A 25,274-nucleotide genomic window follows, 5' to 3' on the forward strand; every position below is an offset into this window, starting at 1 on the left:
CTGGTCATGAGCCCCAGATAGGTCTCGACACCAAGACTTACTAACTGACTGAGCGTCAGTCGCAATTTGACTTTGACTTTGACTCAAATGAGAATGAGAATGAGAATGGGGCTAGTCGTAGGCAGTCATTGCTTGTGAGTCATCCAATCCAAAACCCTTTATTATAAGTCACGGAGTCATAAATACTTGACTATATTGACAAGTGCCAAAAGCCGATAAATGACCACTGTGGGCCAGTCGTCTGACCTGGCTAGTAGTTTACATGACATATATTTTGCATCATGAATTTTGCGAAGACCACAACTACGATACATCAAAATGTTACGTAATGCCTTACAATTTTGGTCAAACATTTGTGGGCACCAATATTAATTAGCCTTTCTCAACGTGAAAGAGTAACTGATTCCATGGAGTATTGACCTACTTACTTACTGCAATTTCAAATTAGATTTTATAAAATTAAAATAGCATTAAAACTGAAGAAACTACTCCAGCATATTCAACGTGATTGTATATTTTAATTTTCAAGCAAAGAATTTAAATGTTTAGCATATTCAATTTGCTACCCAATCAGTATCGACGAACTGACCGGTCAAATGGTTAGCAACTGCTTTTCGTGCACGGATTCGTATTCGAATCTCGGGGCGGGGAAAGTTGTTTGGTTTCCTTCAACCCGTTCAGGGCTGGGAAAACACTTCAAAACGACCATGACTACTCTCACTACATTCTTTTCATCACCGCATGAACCGTGTAATTGAAAGGTCCTCAAATGGCTCGAGAATCAGTCATCTTGGTATGTTTATTGATAAAGCTGTTTGCTGACTTCTTTCCAGTTTCTCTGTGTAAGTAAGTTCTGGCATTCGAACACTGAAATTTTACACACACAGTTTACTTATTAAGTGATACATTAAGATCAAGTTTCCGCCCTGTCCGATATATCACCTCGACCAAAAAAAGATATACCTTATCACTCGATTTCATCCATCACCTGTCTAATGATATCTGTGGATGTAATACAAGGTGTGGCAATAAAGAAACCGGATTCATGCTCTAACCCTTTATTAAAAAAAATCAGACAGTCGAAATGTTATCCCCTTCAATGTAGTCCCCTCCCCGATCCCTACACCGCTCCATGCGAATTTTCCACTGTTGGAAGCAGTGCTGCAGGTCATCTTGTGTTATGCTCTTCAAGAGTTGCGTCGCTTTTGCTTTCACTGCATCCACGGACTCGAACCTGGTCCCTTTCAGCGCAGACTTGATTTTTGGGAAGAGAAAAAAGTCGCACGGTGCTAGGTCCGGAGAATACGGTGGATGTTCCATCACTGGAATGTTGTTTTTTGCCAAATACCTCTTCACAGATAGCGCGTTGTGTGCTGGCGCGTTGTCGTGATGAAGAACCCATGAGGCATTCTTCCACATGTCTGGTCTCCTTCGTCGCACACGTTCACGGAGGTACGTCAAAACATTTTTATAATAAACCTGATTGACAGTCTGACCTTCAGGCACCCAATCAATGTAGATTACCCCCCGGATATCGAAAAAAACAATCATCATTGCTTTGAATTTGGACTTGCTCATGCGCGCTTTCTTCTTCCTAGGGGATTTGGGGCTCTTCCAATGCATGGATTGTCGCTTAGTCTCTGGATCATATTGAAGAATCCAAGTTTCGTCACACGTAATTACGTTTTGGAAGAAATCAGGATCATTTTCAATGTTTTCAAGAGTGTCAACACAGCAATTCACTCGATGTTCCTTTTGCTGGGGGGTAAGGATTTTTGGCACCACTTTAGCACACACCTTTTTCATGCCCAGATCGTCGTGCAAAATCTGTCTAACACTTTCCTTATTGATGTTCGTAAGTTCAGAAATTGCTCGAATGCTCAGTCGACGATCTCTTCGAACAATTCTAGCGACCTTCTCCACATTCTCTGGAGTTTTCGCAGTGGGAGGACGGCCCGATTTTGGATCGTTCCCGACGTTTTTCCTACCCTCCATAAACTTCTTAAACCACTCGAAAACTTGCGTGCGAGATAGACACTGATCACCATATACTTCTGTCAACAAATTGTAAGTTTCAGTGGCAGATTTTCCAAGTTTTGTGAGGAATTTGATGTTAGCACGTTGTTCTGCATTAGCACTCAGCATTATTCCGACGGAGCTCAGAAACACGATCCGCTTCTAACAATGGTCGCGGCCAGACTAACCGATGCACGTGAATGAATTTGTGTGACGGTAGAGGGAAGTCCAAGGGTCAATGCCCTACCCTCCTCTTCGTCAATGACGTGGCCGGAAATGAGTCATAAAAGTAATCCGGGTTCTTTATTGCCACACCTTGTATAGCAGACTCCTTGAAATTTGAACTTGGTCACCATATCTAGTTGATTTCAATGATGGTAGGGTAATGCTTGCTATTCTAAGCATGACAATATAGTTTTTCAGTCGCGCATTGGCTAATAATAGCATGACCAGGAATGGACTGTGGCTAATTTCCGACTTTGGCCATATTCAACACATAAAAAACATCATCAGAACACATTGCGTATGGCACAAAACATCACTTGTTGGCACCAAATTCATATAACTGGAAATTACTTGAATAATCTGTTCCCAGTAACTGGCTTAAATCAGACAGTCCAAACCCCTGAAATCTGTGTACAGTGTATCATAAGAGAAGACAACCTTATCTCTTACATAATATAAGTGTTACCTCTTATCTAGATTCAGTGGTAGGTAACTAAAAAACAAAACATACGAGACAACTTGTCGCACACCATCATCTGTCCAATAAAGGAAGTTTAAACAAAGAATTATTTCAACGTCCTGATTTACTGGAAGTCCCGTATGTTACAATATGGGGAAGGTCTGAAAATTGAAATATTGTTTTCTTCAGATATGTCACAATGTAAGCAAGTAGGTAAAAAGGTAAAGTTGTCCCTGTGGGTAACTAATTCAGCACTACGCCGTGAAGGCATATAAGGGAGTATAGAGATCCACATTGACCTCGGTCAGCTTCACGCCACGGGCGCTTTCCTCCCCTGGAAAAGGGCCCCCGGTACCCATTGAATAGGAGACTGGGTGGACGACAGAGCCGGTCTGGACGAGGTGGAGGAGAAAATTCTTGATCCTACCGGTACTCGAACTCTGACCCCTCGGTCGTCCAGCCCGTAGTCATTCGCTATACCGACTGCGCTATCCCGGATTATAAAAGCATAGAACATTTCTATCGGAACCCCCAAAGGAAAGAGACAACTTGTGAGTTACAGGCTTGGAGGGGAAGGTGTCGATTGGATTCGTCAGGCGCAGGATAGGGACCAGTAGCAGGCTCTTAAGAACAGTAATGAGTCTTCCATATTCATAAAAGGCGTGGATTTTCTTGAATAGAGGAGTGACTGTGCGCTTCTGAAGACGGATTCTGCTCCATGGAGGCAGATCGTTATGAATCACGGTAAAGGTGTTGAAAGACACGAAATAAATTACGCCAAACGAATTTAATATATAATTTCTTTCGAACTGCATGTTTTGTTCGAGAGAGTGCATGCCTCTATCTACCAAAGTTATTGATTTACGCTGTTTACCATTGAAGAACATGGTGTAATGAACAGTACAGTCTTGACAAAACTCACACTGAAGAACATGGTGTAATGAACAGTCAGTCTTGACAACACATGTAACCTTAAATTTGAACAGTAACATATCTACGGATGCTGTATTGTTGGATATTGAATAAACATTTGATGCAACACGACGCCTTGGCTTGCTATATAAATTTTCTACATTACAATTTTCGACCAGTCTACTCGAGCTTATTGGCTCTTCCCTTTCTCGGAAAAATATTCAGAGTTTCGGCCGAAGGGGAAACGTCTACGCCAAGGGATATACAAGCAGGGGTGCCACAAGTTTACGTCCTGCCTTCCACAATGTACAGTCTATAATAAACGACACGCCCCAGACACGTGGTGTCTATCTAGGTCTCTTTGCTGACGACACCTGTATATATGCGACAGACCGCAAAGAGGGTTATGATCTCAGAAAGTTGCAGCCAATCTCAGTGCTATTGAGATGTGGTGTAAGTGCTGACATAAAAACTAATGAAGATAAGACTTAGGCCATCTACTTTTCTCATAGACTTAGGTCCCCTGAGGCTCATCTTACATTGAATTGACAGAAAATCCCCTTTGTCAATCGTGTAAAATATCTCGGTGTAATTTTCGGTAAGAGGATTGCATGGAGACTGAACATAGAAATGACTGAAGCCAAGACCATCAGAACATTTATTAGAATCTACTCCCTATTCAAAAAGGAGCGTTTAAGCGCCAGCATTTAACTAACTCTCCATAAGGCACTGATCAAGTCACTAATGACTTAACGCCAGTGGTTCTCAAACTTTTTACCTCTGAGCCCCCCCTGAGAAGAGAAAATATTCTCAGGCCCCCAGTCTGTTTTTTTTTATCAAAATATAAGTCATGGTATGTTTGACGTTTCATTCAATTTATTTTGTGTTTTTCTACATACTATTTAGCAGTTTTCTTACTCAAAATTAAAGTATCACAATACTAGGCCTACAATAAAAATTAGTTTTAACACTTGCAATTAACCAAAATATGTATTGAAATGAAACGATATTTAACTAACAAGTATTAAATTTTTTTCTGCAAAGAAAATCAAATATTTAAATGTCAAAGTTCAGTGTGATGGATGGGCCTGCTTTTGAGAACAAAGTTTATCAAAACGTGGTGTAATATCAGAAATGGCCACTCTAACTTCTTTAGCAATATTTAGCCTTAAACGATACTTTGCCTTTATAGCTGCCATAGCAGAAAAGCCTGTCTCGCATAAGTAAGCTGTTGCGAAAGGGATCAGGATTTTCAATGCTTTTTGGCCGAAAGTTTGGAATTCCTTGCTAATATGTATCCAGAACTCCAACAAGGACAATTCTTTAAATTTACTTTTTAATGAAGTATCACTAATGAGATCGATGAGTTGTTCTTGCTCATTTACATTAAGAGACGATGGCCCAGGAGCATTTTCGAATGGATTTTTAATCCAATTAAATTNCTGCAAAGAAAATCAAATATTTAAATGTCAAAATTCAGTGTGATGGATGGGCCTGCTTTTGAGAACAAAGTTTATCAAAACGTGGTGTAATATCAGAAATGGCCACTCTAACTTCTTTAGCAATATTTAGCCTTAAACGATACTTTGCCTTTATAGCTGCCATAGCAGAAAAGCCTGTCTCGCATAAGTAAGCTGTTGCGAAAGGGATCAGGATTTTCAATGCTTTTTGGCCGAAAGTTTGGAATTCCTTGCTAATATGTATCCAGAACTCCAACAAGGACAATTCTTTAAATTTACTTTTTAATGAAGTATCACTAATGAGATCGATGAGTTGTTCTTGCTCATTTACATTAAGAGACGATGGCCCAGGAGCATTTTCGAATGGATTTTTAATCCAATTAAATTTATCGAAATCATTGCAAGAGTATTACTCGAAATGAACGTTCAACATTATGAGATGATCAAGTAGGCAGCTTTTATGTCCATTGGAAGCACTGGATTATCAGTGTCTTGTACCATTGACACCAGAGTAGGGAATATGTCTAGCGTGTCACTTTCCATACTCTTTCTCCAGAGCTCTAATTTTCTTATGAATGCCTTCACTTTGTCATTCCAAGAAAGTACAGTTGCCTCATTCCCTTGAAGTTAAGTGTTGAGGATATATAGTTTCTCAAATATATCTGTGTGGTAAACCATTTTCAATAAAAAATCTTTGTTGCTGAAACTGTCTGCCAGTGAGTGATTTTCCCCATTTAAAAAACGGAACACCTCATGCCTCAGCTTAAACATTCTCTTTAATACCTTGCCTCTTGAAAGCCATCGAGCATCACTAAAAAACAACAGAGTAGTGTGTTCGGCACCCATTTCCTCACACAGCATTTTAAAAAGTCAAGACTTCAGAGGATTTCCGAGGATGTGGCTGCTGCCGAACTATCAACACTGTCTCTGGCATACGCGTTTTATAATTGCCGGTAAAGAGAATAAGTATTAGTTATTTTGAAATTCATGATAATTAAAGCCTGTACTCACCAAAAGTTTTTCTATATGTATTTTTATTTTTTGTTACTTTTTTAATAGATTTAGGGCAGTTTTAATTTGTGTCTGTAGGAAAGTATGCTGCGCCCCCTTTCAAGCCCTTGCCCCCCCCCCCCCTGGGGGTCGCGCACCACAGTTTGANAGTTTGATAACCAGTGACTACGCTTTTCCCGCCTGGGGATTAGCGGCAGACAGCTACCTCCTAAAATTGCAGCGCATGCAAAAGAAGGTTTTGCGCACCATTGGAAATTTTCCAAGGTGCACACAGGTCCGCAATTTGCACACAGCTTTCAATCTTCCATATGTATACGATTATATAGCAAAATTGTGCAGGCTAAACACAGAAGTCTCACAAAATCACGAGAATTAACATGTTCGCGGTATAGGACAAAGTGAAGCCAGACACAAAATATAAGAGGCTTAAACTTGGCGGTGGTCAAGCTTACGATCATTGAAGTGACTAAGCTGCCGTTGTAGCATAAGATACGTAAGATAGGCATGATCTGCTCTGTAAAGCCTGTACAGACAAGACTCATGTGTAGTTCAAAAGGAAGAATTTTCAATAACATATTATATGTGCGAAATGTACACTTGAAGAATAGCCAAGCATATTCATAAGAGACAAATCCACCTTCTCGTCAGAGAGGATGTTACATAAGGAATATTACCGCAAGAGTTCAGTTGAAAAAATTCTCTGGTCGTGGACCTCAAGGGGCCTAACGCAAAGATGAGCCGATTGGCGGTAAACCTCCAGTCGTAAAGTAACTCTGACTTTGACTTTGACAATTTAACCTGAGAGAGTAAAACATGGTCACGAGACCCACGGAACTCAGACCTGAGAATGACTGCGCAGGCCGAGGCCGGTAGCATTTGTAAACCGCAGACCCGTCCTCTCGTCAGAGGGAGTGCCCCACATCAACAAACCCACAACTGCCTGACAGTAATAAAAATTTGGTCGTAAGCCCCAGATGGGTTCTTTATTCCATGACAGACTGACCGACTGACCGTCAGTCATGACATATTTTTATTGCTACTGGGATGGGATTAATTCCCTTGTACTGCGGCCACTTCTGGCCTATTGTACCAGCCCCAGATGATAGGTGAGGGTGATTGTGGAGCAATTGGTGGAATGAAGATTGGCAGGGGAAACCGAAGTACTCGGAGAAAACTTGCCCCAGCGCCACTTTGTCCACCACAAATCCCACTTGAACAGACCCGGGATCGAACCCGGGCCGCCGCGGTGGGAAGCAAGCGAGTAACCGCTTGAGCTATAGCGCGGCCCGAGGCAGTCATAACATAAGACTCGGGCTCGGAGCAGTCAGTCGTAGAACGAGAAGGGAGCGAGTGCTCGGCAGTCAAGGATTCGCCTGAAGATTTATTGTGAGCTGTTGTAAATTGATTGTTATTAGGAGTGATTGTAACAGAAGTGTTAATAAATCCAATCATCCAATCCGTAACCATTTATTATTAGTCACGGAACCCCGGATACGTGACAACATTAAAGAAATTAACACGATTTACTTAAGGTCAATTAATTTCATTTAAGCTGAAAATCCGCGCACAAGACGTAACAGATATAGGAATAAGAACATCTGGTAAAATGTGAGGAAATGTGCGGTTTAATATGTTGATGAGCAATAGATCTTACGCCGTTTAGTTCGTGATTGACCGTGCCTGGATACCGCCCAGCAAACGAAGTTCCCTGATCGCTAGAAGTCGGATTCATGTCGTGTCTTATGCCACGGAAATAATATAAGGGAGTAAACACTCGAAACTCCCACGGAAAGCAGTGTCTATCATTTCCTGCGTCATATGTTGTTTGTATTGAAATATAACTGAATTAGCATAGCCATGCATATTCTAAACACATTTCTAGGATTGTCAGCTCATGTTTGTACCCTAGCCAAACCCTCGCATTACTTAATACTGATCTTTACGTTTGTATGTGTGTGTGTGTGTGTGTGTGTGTTTTACCGAAGACGCCATGGTGCATGTTCTTAGTCGGCTGCATGACATGTTAGTACTGTGCCTTTAGGGAGCGACATGCATGAAAATGACCTCACGCCATTTTCACTGTGTGGGTGTCATGGTTTCAGTTGCATATAATGCCCAATTATATCACAAAGTTGTGAGTTTAAAGTAGAATTATATTATAATATGTATCACTTCTTTTCTCTCCGCCACCTATAATTATCTCCAAAGCACGCCTTTAAATTCAGCACTTAATTTAGGCCACGACCAATTCCCACGTACTTCCGAACTCTCATTTATAAAAATAAAAGGTAAAGTTGTCCCTGTGCTTAACTAATTAAGCACTACGCCATGAAGACGTATGGGAAAGTGGATGAATAGGTCTAAATTTTCTTGACCTCGGCACTAGCTGGGGGTGAGTGGTCAGCTTCACGCTCCGGCCGCTTTACCCCCGGGAAAGAGCCCCCGGTACCCATTGTATAGGAGGCTGGGTGGACCTCAGAGGCGGTCTGGACGATTGGAGAAGTGAAAATTCTTGAGCCTACCGGGACTGGAACTCCGACCCCTCGGTCGTCCAGTCCATAGCCAGTTGCTATACCGACTGCGCTATCCCGGCTCCTCATTTATACTCGTAATAGCCTGTAATTTCTCGTTCCACACCATGTATTCGTATTCGTATAATGAGAGGGAGTGGGTTTCCCCATGCACTTAGACCAGTTATTGGTCCATTGTGCGTCCCCCTTTAATTTCTACTGTCGCCATACCCAACCGGTAACGGTGCGTGCCATCAGCCCCCGTAGAGCCAACGAGGTCGGCCCTCGGTACCTTGATGCTTCCCCCATCCACCAGAGGCATTGGAGACTACTTGGGCGGGAAAGGGCCTGTAATTTAGCTCAGAGGTCTCCTAGAGACATGAGGTTCTTTTACGTGCCGTAAATCTACGACACGGGACACACGGCTTAAAGTCCCTCCCGGAGGACTTGTTCCCTGAATTTTTCCGCCCTTCAAAATTCCACGACCTTGCGCCATGAGGTGGGAACGTTACCCCTAGACTACGGAGGCCGCTTCCACACCATGTAACTAAGGCAGCTGACATACCGAAATTAAATACACCAAAAGACAATATATTAGGACAGAAATAAAATTTCAGGCTGAAACGATTACGGTAGGAACAGATCTGTTCTTATGTAATCTCATACCAGCTGACCAATTCCTGAACCTAACATCCTCAGCTATTCAAGAAGGCCCCTGTCTCTTATGGAACCCGAAGTTTCTGTATCGTTTTCACAAGAGACTATATAAGTGTCCCTATCCTGTGCCACATAGATCTTCACATCATTACAACCCGTTTCTTTAAGACTCATTTTAATATTACCTCCATTTTACAGCTGTGTGACCTTTGTTTAATCTTCAGATTTTCCGAGCAAAATATTCTCATCTTTTCACGCGTGCCCCTCCCCTCCCACCCATCTCATCCTTCTTAATTTTATCTCCCAGTGTAGGCCCTTTTTTTCACTGGCTCTACAGCCCCTCTTCTATCCTGGCCTCTGATTTTCAATTTCATGATCATTTTACAGACGGCAGTACTCCTTGGACGAGTGATCAGCTCGTCGCAAGACCTATACCTAAACAGAGGACAATAAAAACACAGAATAAACAGATACACATACCAAGCATCCATGCCTTGTGTGGGATTCGAACCCACGATTCCGACTTCCGAGCGAGCGAAAACAGGACATGACTTAGACTTCTCGGCTACCGTGACCGGCCGTAGGCCCTGTAGCGAAGCTAACTGTAATGTTAGCACGACACAGAGGAGCTTTTGGATAACTTTCAGCAATGAAGCGAAGAATATCGCACATTTCGTTTCGTCGATCACTGGTGCTATCTGTAAACAGTTCTAAGTTCAACTTTAGGATCTTTTATAGGCATTTAACAGCATTCTGTGTACCCTAATCACTTTTGAAAAAACTGGGGATCACCCGGAGTCCTGTCTGTAAATCCTTAACTTCAACAATTTCAACAGGGCACTGACTGAATAGCGTCAATATGAAGGCGACGCGAACTTTTGAGGATTTGTTCGACAAGCAAGCATACCCGTCTTTTATTAGGTCAAGTCCCGCTAGGTCTTCTTGTGGACATTCGAATCAAAAATGATAATTTCAGAATACATCGGTCAGTCAGTGTTGTCACTTTTAGTGGTTTGCAGAGTAATTCTGCTGATACTAGACTGGATCCTGAGCCAGATGAGTCCAGTCCATCCTGAACTTATTGAAATATAGACCTATCTCTGTTACTCTCATTTATTCATTCGTGAAATTGATAGCTTTGCTTTTCCTGTTATCCTGAACTCCGTGAAGAATGTTGAGGACGTCAAACAGCCTGTACATCCAAGAAACTTCCTTCCATTAAGTTCATTGCTGTGCTAACTGTAAGGGTCATGTCTTACGTAGACGAGAGTGGCGTAGTACTACTTAGGATTAAAGTGGCTTGGTTTCCGCTTGCATAACGAATATTTTTTAACTATATTCTTCATACAGCGTCAAACGGGAGCATAATTATGAATGATGAATTGAAAAGGATGCGTAAGGAAATATCGTTGTTGGTACTAACTTCACCGATACTAGGGCCGCGCCATAGCTCAAGCGGTTAGTCGCTGGCTCCCCACCGCGGCGGCCGGGGTTCGAGCCCGGGTCTGGTCAAGTGAGATTTGTGGTGGACAAAGTGGCGCTGGGGCAGGATTTCTCCCAGTACTTCGGTTTCCCCTGCCAATCTTCATTCCACAAATTGCTCCACAATCACCCTCCCCTATCATCTTGGGCTGGTACAATAGGCCAGAAGTGGCCGCAGTACAAGGGACTTAGTCCCACCCCACTAGCAATAAAAAAAAACTTCGCCGATAAGCGGCGGTCGCTCGGTCGGTATAGTTCGCTTGCGGACTAAAACCACGGAGTTTCTTTTTGTCCTAGCACGTAAAAGATAAGTAAAATCACTAGGGAATCGAATCCCAGTCCTCTTGTTATATCCTAGTGATTTTACTAATCTTTTACGTGCTTTCTTAACTTTGTCTACGACGTCTATTGGGTGTACTGATGTTCCCGTACAGTGGATATTGTGATGTTTGTACTGCCGCACGTTTCCTGTTACTGGGTGCCGATTTATTGTAATGGGTCTGGAACGGGGTCCACTCAGCCTCGTGAGGATAATTGAGGAGCTCTTTCAAGGAAATGGCAGCTCCGGTCTAGAAAACCGAAATCAACAGTCGTGGGGTTCGTTGCGCTGACCACGTGACACCCTCTATCTGCTAAGGTTGGCACTAACTTCACCGACAAGCGGCGGTCGCTCGGTTGGTATAGTTCGCTTGAGATCTCAACCCACGGAGGGTGCCGATTTATTGTGTTTCCTGCTTGATTTAACAACATTTTCTCAACACCATGATCTGTATAGCGTGGAATTTGAACGATATATTAAGAAGGCTGGAGAAACGTCCATGAGTGGCCTGTTTTAAGGTACTATTCTACCACTTGCCTTGAGGGACTGAGGAAACCCCCCGAAAGACACCCAGGATAATCGGCCCCCAAACCGAGAGTCTAGCTCAGCAACTCTCGAATATATAGCAAGGATACCAAGCACTTACTCACCATTATTACAAGTTCAAAGTAGCGAATAGTTGCGACAATTCTAGCTGATAGTTAATTTGTAAAAACAATGCTTTCTCAGTCTCATTCTATTTCGACTGTGGCTAATGTCAGTACGATAATGAAAGCATATGCAATGCAGCCAGTTTCCGGGTCATTCCTGGAAGAGACGAGTTCCAATTCAGGTAAAGGTAAAAGGTAAAGTTGTCCCTGTGCTCAAATAATTAAGCACTACGTCATGAAGACGTGTGGGGAGTGGATGTATAGATCCACATTTTCTTGACGTCGGCACTAGCTGGAGGTGAGTAGTCAGCTTCAAGCCCCGGTTGCTTTAACTCCGAGGAAAGAACCCCCTGCACCCATTGAATAGGTTGGGTGGACCCCAGAGCCAGTCTTGACGACGTGGAGAAGAATAAATTCTTGCCCCATCAGGATTCGAAATCCGATTCCAGCCCATAGCCAGCCCATACCGACTGAGCTACCCCGGCTCCTGACGAGTTCCAATTATACGTGAAAAACCGATGCAGCAGTCGTCAAGGTTAGAGCTTCTAGGCACCGAACTTGCTTGGTAGGCCGGGATGTATCTCCATTTAAGTGAAATATGCAGAACTGATATTTCAGCTATAAGATACGAGTGCTGAATAGTTATAATTATTTAGAACTTAATTTTGATATATTTGTAACGAAATCTCACACTTGGTCGGCAGGCAATCAGCCCAGCACCACAGACTTATAACAACAGTTACTGATAGAGGAGACAGTGGCAGTTTGTAGTAGCACTGTGTGATTTACATTACATCGCGATAGATATTCTCTGTTAATTTAAATACGAAACATGAACGTGAACTATACAATCATATAAATGTGTGGCACAGTTTAGCATGACTCCACTGTGACATGCTTTTCGCTGTTCCGTGATTATTGCGAGGCATAGCAACAAGGTGTCATTACGTAAAATGACTTTTGAAATTACTTATCTGTTGTGAAATAATCTAAATGAAGAAAAATTACGTGTTACCTCACAACCTGACACGTACACCGATTACCCAAGCGCACTGCACGAGCGAATGGTTAAGATCTCAACGAGAGGATAAGACGAGGGGCGGGACTTTGGTCTTAGAACAGTAATCATTGTAATGCAAGAACAATCTCTTTATACGTGCCACAAAAAATACATTCGTTACAGGAAGTGTATCTTTTGTCTTCATTGTTTTATTATATTCATTATTAATATTGTTACGTGTAGGAGTGATTAAGTTACACTCCGCGCAATAGTACTTCGGTTTCCCCTACCAATCTTCATTCCACCAAATTCTACATTATCATAATCACCCGGGGCAGGCTACAATAGGCCAATCAGTGGCCGCCGTGCCGAGTGGTCCCAGTTGGACTCCACCCCCCACTAAGTGAATAAAAAAAATCTCATCAGAACTTGACTATGAGAATCTGAAGAAACAATCTGCAGGACATCCGATATTTTAATTTAATTCAGAGAAACTCTGAATGCATAAGAGACGCTTTCGCACGAAGCTAATATACAAATGGAAGAAAAGCTGTACATTTTAGTACGAACTGACTATTGAGTTATATTGGGAGAACTTACAGTACTGACTTCCAGAGGCATCATTATAAAATATGGCAAAGTCAGGTTCTTTAGAATGCCAATAAAAATAACTAGAAGTTAAGGAAATGGCTACTTTTCTTCAGCTTTTAACAATAAATGTTATGAAACTAGCAGGAACATACCTAATCATACAATTAACGATCGACTCATGCACATAATTTCCTATAGCAATTTACAAATAGCTTCAGTTCATCAGATATAATCGTAACGTTTGTATCTGTTTTCAAGTCCATTAATTTTGCCTTTGGAAATATATTCCTCTTTCATTTATTCCTTTTGTAGTATGTCGACTTCATGTACTATATTTGTGTGTATACCTCCGTATCTCTTAAATTTTGCAACTATAGCAATATGGCCTTCTTCCTTTGAGATACTAATTTCATTCCTGCCCCATCATATTATTTCGATCTCATAAAGTTAAAAATGGATTGATATTTTTCCTAGGGGATGGCATTCACTCTTAAAGAGCGCCAGTTACTGGGAATCCATGGGTTGATTCCTCCACGGTTCAAGACTCAGGAAGAGCAGTTAGAATTATGTCGCCTTAATATTGAAAGATATACTGAAGACCTCAATAAGTACATCTACCTCATGGGCCTGCAGGTATGTATCTGCTTCATAAATGTCACCAGAGCATCACTGGTTATGTATTGTTAGGTGCTGAGCCACATAAACATTGTTTGAAGTCAAGAATATATTTATGAATACAGCCCACAATGAAGTATTAATAATACATGCCTTTAAATTAAATTGTTTATTGATATTTGAAGTAATTATTGTCCCACTGTCCATAACCATTTATGCTTTTGAAGCCAGACTTTGTAACTACTCTCACATGTATGCTTCGAGAACTTTCTCATGAGTCCTGGGGCAGCCATAGCCCTTGACATCAGATGAGCAGTTACTTGACCTACCCAGAAGGGGTGCAGTGATATTTCAATCAAACAAGAGGTGCATGCAGGCCTGGCTACATGATCCCCCGCCTGAACACTGAGCTCCGTGACAAATGTAAAGTGTAGCATCCAATTGTACACAATCCCCTGCATTTCAGAAATGGATGAAATAGTAATCATTTAAACTAGGATGGTTTGAATCACACTGTCAATCAGACTACCATGAACACAAGATGTACAGGTAATTGCCAGACATCCCTACAAAAAATTGCTTATATACTTGGCAAAAAAAAAATTAGTGTAAATAGATTAGGATCAAGAAGCTAACAATTTGTGGTTGTTCTAAACAATTCCCTCGATTCCTCGAAAAGCTGATAGTCTCCCAGCTGGTCAAGAAATTAATTTCCCTCTTATACTTACTTACTTACTTACTCGCTCATGGAGCTGAGCCCTTCTTGAGGAGCCACCAATTCTGCAGCTACTCAAGAATTGCCCAGCATTTTATGGAACCCAAAGATTCATTACCATGTTCACAAGTTCACTGGTTCCTATCCTGAGCCAGATCAATCCAATCCATACCATCCCATCCTATCTCTTTAAGATCCGTTTTAATATTGTCCACCCACCTACGTCTTGGTCTTCCCAGTGATCCCTCTTATAAAGAACCTGAAATATTATGCAACTTTCATTAAGGTAAATGTTTGTAGATATAAAACAACAACATGGTAGCTTTGTAAAAATTTTCATTTAATTTACAATTTGACATTGACAATTAACTGACCATTGGAGCTAGGCATATTAAATTTTGTTTGAAGATGTGATTCACATACACAGATGTCTGAGTGTGACAGAAGTAAGAGATGGTAAAGGTCTGTGGAAGAACCCAGATTGGATTCTGCTGGCCTCATGCTTAGGAACCTTGTTGCAGGAGACATTACATTACATTCCCTGGATCCAGAATTATTCAAAATGACTGTAGGATGTGAACTATGTCATGTAAATACAAAAACATATGTACAGTACAACTGAAGTTCTCACACAAGAAAACCCAAGAAAACACAGTGGTCACACATGAGATTATTCAAAATACATCCAAATATATATATATATACTGTCAAATTATGATATTTACACAGCCTTTAAATTGATGTCACTTTTTAGACTATAAATATTCATCAACAAAGTAGAATGAATGTGTGTTTAAGTATCGTCTTAGAGCTATTTTAAATTGTAATTTTTTGTTCATAAGACTTTTTAATCATCATATGGCAGATAATTGCTTTCCTGAAAGCAAGAGAGGTTAGCAGTTGATTTATGGAGATAGTGCTTGTGTCTTGTGTTAACGCTGTGTACATATACACTGGTCTGAAAATGTTCTTTGTTGTTTGTAATAAAGTATATTAAAGAAAATATATATTCACATCAAAGAGCTAAGATCTCTAGTCTCTTAAATAGATCTTGACGAGAATGACAGGATTTTTAACCCACCATGAGTCTAATATAATTGTCTTTTGCAATGTAAATACCTTTTTGCTGTCAGATGAATTACCCCACAAAATTATTCCATACTTCATTAAAGAGTGAAAGTAAGCAAAGGAAATTGGTTTGAGAGTATCAGTGTTGTTGATATGCAACATAGATCTAACTGCATAACATGCTCAGCTTAACTTCTTTTGGCTTGTTTTGGACTTCATCCATCGTCTGGTATGTAAAAGACAAAAGACCACGAAAATGGATAAGTCCAAAACAAGCCAAGAGAAGTACAGTATACACCATGATCAGAATCCTTTCAAGTCTATGCTCAGATTAGCTTTGAAACCAATTGATCAAAATGGGTTTTCCAGAGTAAATGATTATCAACTTGTAAGCCAAGGAATTTTCTGTTTACTGCCTCTTCTACATACAGTAGAACTTGGTAATAATGTCATCAAAGGGACCTAAAAATAGTGTCGTTATAAACGAATATCGTTGTAACCGAAATGGGCACTTCCACAGTAGCCTTATGTTAGTCACGTAAAAATCTACCAAAAACCGAGTTAAGATGTTGCATTTTTTAGTAAAATACATAGTTAAGTACAGACTAACGTAACATCAACGTGGAATTGCCCAAATGTGTAATATCAAAGACATATTACAGCGCTTTTCACTGACAATACACACAATATTTCAGGAATCACTTTAACTTTCTCTTCAATGCTTAAAACTTTCCTTTTCATTGCCATGTTTTCGCTACTGCACTTCTCTGGGTTTAGGCAGGAACACTATAGGGTAAGTAGACAATGTGAGGTCCTGTTAGACGAGATTCTAGGAAAGGAATGCAGTTAACAACCTGCCGCGTCCTCTTGCACTATTCACGCAGTCCCACCCCACACCCTTGTTTTCGCATAAAACCCACGCTCCTCTTGCAGCCCGCGGTCGTATTCTTCCAGGACAGTCACGTCAGCAAGTAGAGAAAGTGAGGGTGGGCAGACACATCGAACTTTCCCATGATATCAGAGAAATTCAGGAATGAAAATGACGTTACATACGAGGTTGATGCATTTGTGCATGTCGTACTAAGCAAGGTATAAAAACAGTTGCTGTATGAGGAATTAGTTCGTACCATTGAATATTTGACACAATAGACAAGGTGTCGCAGAAACCGATGTTGCTATAACCAAGTTTTACTGTATTTGCAAAAGCAAAGGTTCTAAAATTGACCCCTGGTGAATTCCATGCTTTATTGTTCCCCAATTTGAGTAGGTACTTTGGGTAAAATTCGATGATTTTGTTACAATCTTTTGTTTTCTATCCGTCAGACAGGATCTGAACTAATCTGCTGTTGCTCCTCAAATGCCAAAAAAATGTAATTCAGTTAATAAAATTTTGTGATTTATACAGTCAAAAACGTTTTGCCAAATCACAGAATATTCCACCAACATATATATATTATGCTCCTAGATTAAACCTAGATCATGAGGTTCCATTAATATATGTTATTTGAAGCATCACAGCCATAATCTATATGAGTTCATCTTTCAGATATATATATATATATATATATAAATGATTCTTTTCTTCCAGGACCGCAATGAGCGTTTATTTTACCGATTTCTATCAGAGAATGTGGAACAGCTAATGCCTCTTGTGTATACTCCTACTGTTGGTTTGGCCTGTCAGAAATATGGACTCATCTACCGAAGACCAAGGGGACTCTTCATCACCATTCATGACCATGGACATGTCTATGATGTTCTTAGAAATTGGTAAGGTAGCATATATTCATATTGAACACACACAGAAAAAAAGATGAGAATAGCTAGCCAGCCATGTTCCACTCCAGAATAATGAACTGTCCAGTTAAAATTACCAGTGTACCTGAAATACAGTTTTATAGAATCCTTATTTATGATAACACATATTAATGCACACACATGCACACACACACACACACACACAAATACACGAGAACATAGTAACTCATGCCAATTAAAGTTTCTTTATCATCACACAACAGCGTCGGTTTGAGTACTGTGTAATGAAAGTATTGAAATCAAGTGAAAACAATAAGTTAGTCAGTTTATTATATCAGTCACACCACATATTTCAGTCTCTTTGACCATCATCTGGTGTGTAAAAAGGTAAAAGGTAAAGTTGTCCCTGTGCTTAACTAATTAAGTGCAATGCCATGAAAGTCTATGAGGGAGTGCATGTATAGAGCCACGTTTTTTTGATCTTGGCATTAGTTGGAGGTGAGTGGTCAGCTTCATGCCCCTACCATTTTACCCCTGGGGAAAGAAATCCTGGTACCCATTGGATTGGAGGCTGGGTGGGCCCCAGAGCTGTTCTGGACACTGTGGATAGGCAAAAATTCTTGACCCTACCAGGACTCCAATTACAACTCTTCTCTCATTCAGCCCTTAGCCAGTTGCTATACTGACTACGCTATCCCAGCTCCATTATTTGATATGAATGAACAAAAATAGTAAGCATATTACCTTTATAATATTATATTTCAGCATCCTGTTGCATTGAGGCTAAACTTATAGTCTTGTTTTCCATCTATAATTCAACAGTATTAATTTAATAACATTAATTCACATTTAATTCACTAGATGTTCATTAAATGTTTAAAATGTGATTAAAATTATTAAATGTATATGTACATTTGGTGTTTATGCTACATGTTTCAGCCGCATAGGGCCATCTTCAGGCAACACATCTGCAGAGATCTGAATCAGATACTTCTGAGTGAAAGTTAAATTTTCTATCAATTAGCTAACAAGTCTTATTGTTATTTGTATAGTCTTCCCACCCCACTATAGCTGTTAACAGTATACAGAGTGTCCCAGGAGGAATGACCAATATTCTGGGAGGTCATAGTATCAATCATTCTAAGCAAAAGAGTGTGTATGTACATGTGGCCTATTCTGAATGGTTTTAAAGACAGAGCTACTGTATAGGCCAAATTTTTTATAAGAAAGAGAGATTGCGTACTGTTTCTAATACCAGTATTTATTGTTCAAGTGACAAAGTTGGTACAGTTTACCCAGTATAATGCATTTTCAAGAGTTCGACCATCAACATCAATGCACTTTGCAACTTGCGTGAGAACATGGCATGTTGCTCATCTGTGCAGCATACAGTGTATTGTACAGTGAAATAGCTCTATCTCAGAAACCGTTTGGAAGAGGAAATGACCTCCAAGAATATTAATCTTTCCTTCTGGGACACTCTGTATAACGAAACATGTAGCAGAGCCATAGCTAGGCACTGATCCTGATATTTGTTGTGTTGTGACAGTTAATAGAGAAGTTGTACTCTGTAGAACAGACTAGCCACACAGTAATATCTGAACACAGGGCCACTAGGTATGTAAGAAATAGTAGCAGATGAAAGATGTAGATTAGAATTCATATTAGGGTTGGATCCATGGAATACTGGAATTCAAGTGACAGATGTGAACTGAAATCATGTAGGTGGGATACACTGAGAGTTACTAGTGGTTGACATGTGAGACATAAGTTGTGGTCCCAGAAGCAGCATGAAAATTTTGGAGCCCAACAGAACTAAATATATTTTTAACCCAGTAGAATGTTGTCCTATATGACTGCTATTCAATAATGCTTATAGGACAACATAAAAGGCAGAAAGGTAAAGTTGCCTTTCTGCTTAATTGAGCACCATTCCACGAAATTGTTTGGGGTATGAAGATGCAGATCTCTCATTCTTAACATTAGCACTAGTTGGAAGTGAGTGGTCAACTTCGTGACCCAGCTTCTTCACTCCTGGGGAAAGAGCCACCAGTACTCACTGGATAGAAAGTTGAGCGGTTCCTGGAGCCAGCCTGGTTGCTGTGCTGTGGGAAAAAGAAGAAATTCTGTATTTTTTTATCACTATGACCTGAAGATGAGTTCATTAGCTTTAGTCATTTTATGTCTAAGTTTTAAAGGTTATTTTCAGGCCTGAATCTGATGTTCGTGCCATTGTTGTAACTGATGGGGAAAGAATTCTTGGACTGGGAGACTTGGGTGCATATGGCATGGGCATTCCTGTGGGCAAGTTGGCCCTGTACACAGCCCTGGCAGGCATCAAGCCACATCAGTGTTTGCCCATCACTCTCGATGTGGGCACAAATACACAGGTGATGAGGACTGGGTCAGCTGTTGGCCTGTAAATTTGTTCTTCTTTAGTATTCCCAAGCTTCTTTTATCCCTGTGTGTACTTTATATTTATATAAATTTATAATAAATTGTTGAATATCAGAAAAAATGAGATTTATTTTATCGAATAGTATAAATTTGTCCTTCATATAAGAGTGTAAACCTTAAGATACAGGAAGTAAGATGAGGATAGATAAAATTATATAACAAGGGGATTAATAATTTGTATTCTCCATTAAATATTATTAGGGTCATCAAATCCAGATGGAGGTATTGAAGCATGTAGCATCCATGGGGACATGATACATGCATACAAAATTTTAGCCAGAAAATAACAAGAGAACAGACCACTTAGAAGACCTATGCATAGAAGGGAGAATAATATTAAAATGGGTCTTAAAGAAATAGGATATAAAGATGTAGACTTGATTTAACTGACTCAGGACAGAGTCAATTGATAAGCTGTTCTAAGTACAATAATGAACCTCTTGGTAAAGTAGAAAGACGGCAAAGTTGTTGTTATCTTATCAAGAAGGAACCTAATCCATGGATTTGGTTATGGGTCTGAGAAGGAGACTTCATAAGATGTTGGGCTTCCAAAGGCAGAATCTTTGAGTCAGTTTATACCCAATGCAATTCACTTCTGCAATGTCTAGACAAAAATTTGCATATATTTAATAGAAGCATGGCAGCATTCTGAGAAGCTTTAGAAACTACTCTTGACCATTAACATAAGTTTATATTGCAGTGTATATTTATACATTTATTTATATGAATTTGAGTGGATGAAATCTTGATACAGAAACTGCCATATTCCTCCATGCTAATGAAGTGTAATGAAGTCCAATTATGCAGTTAGTTCAGAGACAGGATTCAGTACGATGTAGTAACACCAGTTTATGTTTCTTGTTATAGGCACTCCTGGATGATCCACTTTATATAGGCCTAAGGCACAAACGAATTACTGGTGCAGAGTATGAAGATTTCATTGATGAGTTCATGAGAGCTGTTGTCAAGAGATATGGTCAAAATACTCTAATTCAGGTCAGCACATAGAGTTAACCACATGAAAAATCTGTTCAGCATATGGAAACAGTTTACTCTATGGGACTTTCTTCTTTCAGTCTTATTAATGCAACTTCCATAAATGTTCAGCATCTACAAGGTTATTGCCAAACCATCACATTTCACTCAGTTTTGCACACTAATAATGTTTTGGCCATATATGACCATCTTCAGAATCAAAATATAAAGTTAAAAGTTATTTTTATAGGTTAAAATTATAATGTGAATTGAAGCACATAACTAGTCCAAGTATTCCTTTGGAAAATGATGACTGTAATGCATTCATCTGGTGTGGGTATTGGATGTAGTTCAATTGTCAACAACTTTTGTTTGTAGAGTGTTCGTGATGGTGAATAAAAGGTGCCTTTTTGAGATTAAGTGAGTGGTGCGCTATATTATGCATATCTTCAGGAGCAGTTCTGTTGTTGTTGCCTTTTTTTTTTATTGTATGTGGTGTTCATGGCAGTCACAAACCACAAAACATCCAATAAAGAAGAGCCAATGACAACAACACTGCCCCTAAAAATCTGCATATGGTCCACCACTCACTCAGTCTCCAAAAGGAATCTTATAGGTACCATTATGAACATCCAAAAAAAGAAGGGACACTGACAACTGAACTACAGTTAATACCCACACAGGATGAATGTGTTATTCAGATCATAAATCCATGCAACAGAATGCTGAAATATAATATTATTACTGTATAGGCGTTTTAATTGGTATTCCTTTTTAATTTTTTCAGTTTGAAGATTTTGGCAATCATAATGCATTCCGTCTTCTGGATAAGTACCGTGAAAAGTATTGCACATTCAATGATGATATCCAAGGAACAGCATCAGTTGCTGTGGCTGGTCTGTTAGCTTCTCTCCGTATTACAAACACTCGTCTTTCAGATAACATCATCCTCTTCCAAGGCGCTGGAGAGGTAAGGAGTTTCAGATCACATCTGGGAAAATACAAATAAGTTACTCTGAGTCCAGGGTTTACAGATGCTGACTTCTCTGCTACATTGCTAAACTGACTGCTGAAGACAGAATATTATTTAATGTTCTGTTAGTAATAGCTTGTTTCAAAAAAATAAATATGTTTTTGAAATTACAAATAATTTTAGTATCTCAAGTTTACATTCATGAAGGTTTGCTCTAGGTCATATAAGCAGTTATTTAAACGATAAACCACCAGACATGGATGTACATTAATGCTGGTTTAAATAGTGTAAACTCTGATTGTTTTGTATGGATGTCAGACTTTGCCTTGCAGTTGAAGGGTTGAACATGGGAGTAGCTAGTTTAGAGATGTGGACACAGATGGCAGAATAGTATTGAAACTTATCTGAGAGACAAGTTGTGATGATATGAAATGGTTTCATTTGGCTAAAGATGTGGTCAGTTCTTGAGCTTTCATGAACATGGTACTGGTAACAGACTTTGGATTTTTCATAGTTGGAAATTTCCTGGCCAGCTGCATAGCTATCAGCTGTTCATAGAGCACTCTGCTCCATGAAGTGTATTATTCTTCAAATGTTCATTTACAGTTTTAAATGTAAGGTATATCAACTTACTGCCATTCTTACAGTGAGTGAATGGTGTCCATAGTTTTTTATTTAATCATATACCAAAAGAACTTGAGAAATGCGGTAATGTTGAAAATTGAATTAGGCTCATTTCTTGTGATTGGTCAACTGCAAGTCACTCAAATTTTCTCCAATAGTAATAGCTGACAGAAATTCTCAGAAAATGTCAAATACTCACATGTGTAGTATGAAAAGAGCACCTGCAGTGATCCAGAAAGAACAGAAGAGTTTCAAAGAACTGTTGTTTATATAAACCAGATACCACATGGAGTGAGAAGCATACAGAGAAGAGTTGCCTGAAGGATGAATGTCCCATTTCAACCTTTTGCTCTTCTTACATCACTGCTTGCTTGACTTTGTCCATAGGCTTCCTTAGGTATTGCTCAACTGTGTGTGATGGCAATGCAAGCCGAGGGTACATCAACAGAAGATGCCAGGGACAAGATCTGGATGGTGGACTCTAAGGGATTAATTGTTAAAGATCGGCCAGAAGGCGGCGTGACAGGTCACAAGGTTCTCTATGCCAAGAACCATGTTCCAATCAAGAACCTTGAAGAAATAGTCAGAGAAATAAAACCCTCTGTCATAATAGGTGAGCTGTTAAATAAGAACACCTTCTATATTATGGAAAAGTAATTTTTTTTCAGTGGGTGCAATTCCTGTCTATGAGATCCTTGGAGATTAGTGGTGAGGTGGTGAAATACACTAAAATTCTCTTGGACAATCAGCTGGATCAGTGTTGAACTGGAAAGTAACATTTTGGAGACAGGTTCTGTCTGCACTAACATTGTTGATGTGGTAAATGCCCACACGTCACTGATATATATCATTCACTCTCTTGTGTGTCTGTGTGTGTGATGCACACATAACCATGTATACTGTCTCTTCAACCCTTATGCTTCTGAGGTACAACAGATTTATGATAAGTAAAAAAAGGTAAAAGTAAAGGTATCTTTGTAACAGGCTGTGGAGGCCCATAGAGTTGTGAGATGTTGAGGTTCCCACATTTTCTAGACAGTCGGTTCATAGATGGCAGCAAGGTTGTCAGCCTTATGCGCCGGCTGCCCTTTACCCCCAAGAATATTTCAAGAATATTCATGGCACTCGTTTCTGCTAGAGGCTGAGTTGACCCCAGGGCCATAGTGCAGCTGGAAGGATTAGGTTAATTGAAACAAATCCAATGACCTCATAAAGACTTGAACCCACGACCTTCCAGCTTGTAACATAGTGTAACATTTGTAACCAAATACGCTACCGCATGCCCCCACAACACATTTATGATCTGCATGTGCATGCATAATCTCAGAGGTGCTGATACTTCTGAGGTACAAATATAAATATGTATATACATATGGGGCACGCGGTGGTGTAGTTGGTTGAGGCACTATGCTACAAGCCAGAAAGTCACGGATTCAAGTCCCAATGAGGTCATTGGATTTTTTCCATTGACCTAACGCTTCCAGCCGCACTATGGCCCTGGGGTCGACTCAGCCTCTAACAGAAATGAGTACCATGAATATTCTTGGAATGTTCTTGGGGGTAAAGGGCAGCCGGCGCATAGGGCCAACAAACTTGCCGCCATCTATGAGCCGATTGTCTAGAAAATGTGGGAACGTCAACATCTCACAACCATATGGGCCTTCACAGCCTGTTACAGGGATACCTTTACTTTTACTTTACATACACATATACATATTTTTGTTATTGCTAGTGGGATGGGACTAAGTCCCTTGCACTGCGGCCACTTCTGGCCTATTGTACCAGCCCCAGATGATAGGTGAGGGTGATTGTGAAGCAATTGGTGGAATGAAGATTGGCAGGGGAAACCTAAGTACTTGGAGAAAATCTGCCCCAGCACCACTTTGCCCACCACAAATCCCACTTGGCCAGACCTGGGCCGCCACGGTGGGAAGCCAGCGACTAACCGCTTGAGCTATGGTGCGGCCCTACACATATACATAAATACACGTGCAGACAAAACGTAATACATCAATTACTTATGGTCATTGACCCTGATGGTGGAGATAGAACCAGCCAATAAATTGACTGATTACCTGAGAGAACTTCATGTATTTGTTCACCAGAGGTGGTTTAGAAATTTCATATAAATGCTATAACCTTTTGTCAGTTTTACAGAATGTTGCAAGGTAGTAGTTACCACTCCTGCTCTACAGTTCATAGGTTGCAGGTAAAAATCAAGAGACTGGCTACCTGTAATGTCATTCAGATGGGTTTCCTTAGTTCTGAGAAAGTTATTCGGTGATATCTTAAAATAGGTCATGAGCATATCCATTCAATCCTGCCCAATTCGCTGTTTACAAGTACCATGCCGTATGGCTCTTCATAGGGTTATCCACTCAGGTAACAAGGTATTATAAAAATACTGAGTTCAGATTTTGTCTACAACCATCTTTCTCTTTTCCCCCTGTCTTTCTTTTCAACATACAATTCATTAAAAGTGTTCATACTATGTAATAATTGACAATCATAGGGATAATATTAAAATATTATTCCTTTCCTGTAACAGACCACCAAATGTATAGAGTTTTGTAACAATGGCTTTTTATTGAAGAAATTCTGCAATAATAATAATAATAATAATAATAATAATAATAATAAAAAGATGCATAAGGAATTACTCTCTTGGGTATAAACTTTTTAATAAATAAAACAACATTTTTAAAGTGCAGCAATAAGTCTAACACAAGCCAAATGACATGCTTTTCTTCACTGACAGTAAGACAGGCTCTAAGTTCTGTTATAATTATTTGTTTA

The 25,274-nt window shown here is 40.0% G+C and overlaps 1 protein-coding gene across 2 annotated transcripts in view; it reads left to right on the plus strand.

The window, feature by feature from the left end:
• The window catches only part of LOC111870706 (NADP-dependent malic enzyme), a 100,927-nt gene that overhangs the window by 62,067 nt on the left and 13,586 nt on the right, over window positions 1-25,274 (plus strand). For both annotated transcript variants that reach the window (XM_023863186.2, XM_023863185.2), the window contains exons 3-8: window positions 13,768-13,926; window positions 17,280-17,461; window positions 19,659-19,839; window positions 20,774-20,902; window positions 21,669-21,851; window positions 22,866-23,091. In XM_023863186.2, coding sequence (XP_023718954.1) covers window positions 13,768-13,926; window positions 17,280-17,461; window positions 19,659-19,839; window positions 20,774-20,902; window positions 21,669-21,851; window positions 22,866-23,091 — 1,060 coding nt within the window. The remainder of the gene's footprint in view (window positions 1-13,767; window positions 13,927-17,279; window positions 17,462-19,658; window positions 19,840-20,773; window positions 20,903-21,668; window positions 21,852-22,865; window positions 23,092-25,274) is intronic.

The sequence above is a fragment of the Cryptotermes secundus genome, unplaced genomic scaffold (assembly GCF_002891405.2).
Source record: "Cryptotermes secundus unplaced genomic scaffold, Csec_1.0 scaffold59, whole genome shotgun sequence".
Lineage (NCBI taxonomy): Eukaryota > Metazoa > Arthropoda > Insecta > Blattodea > Kalotermitidae > Cryptotermes > Cryptotermes secundus.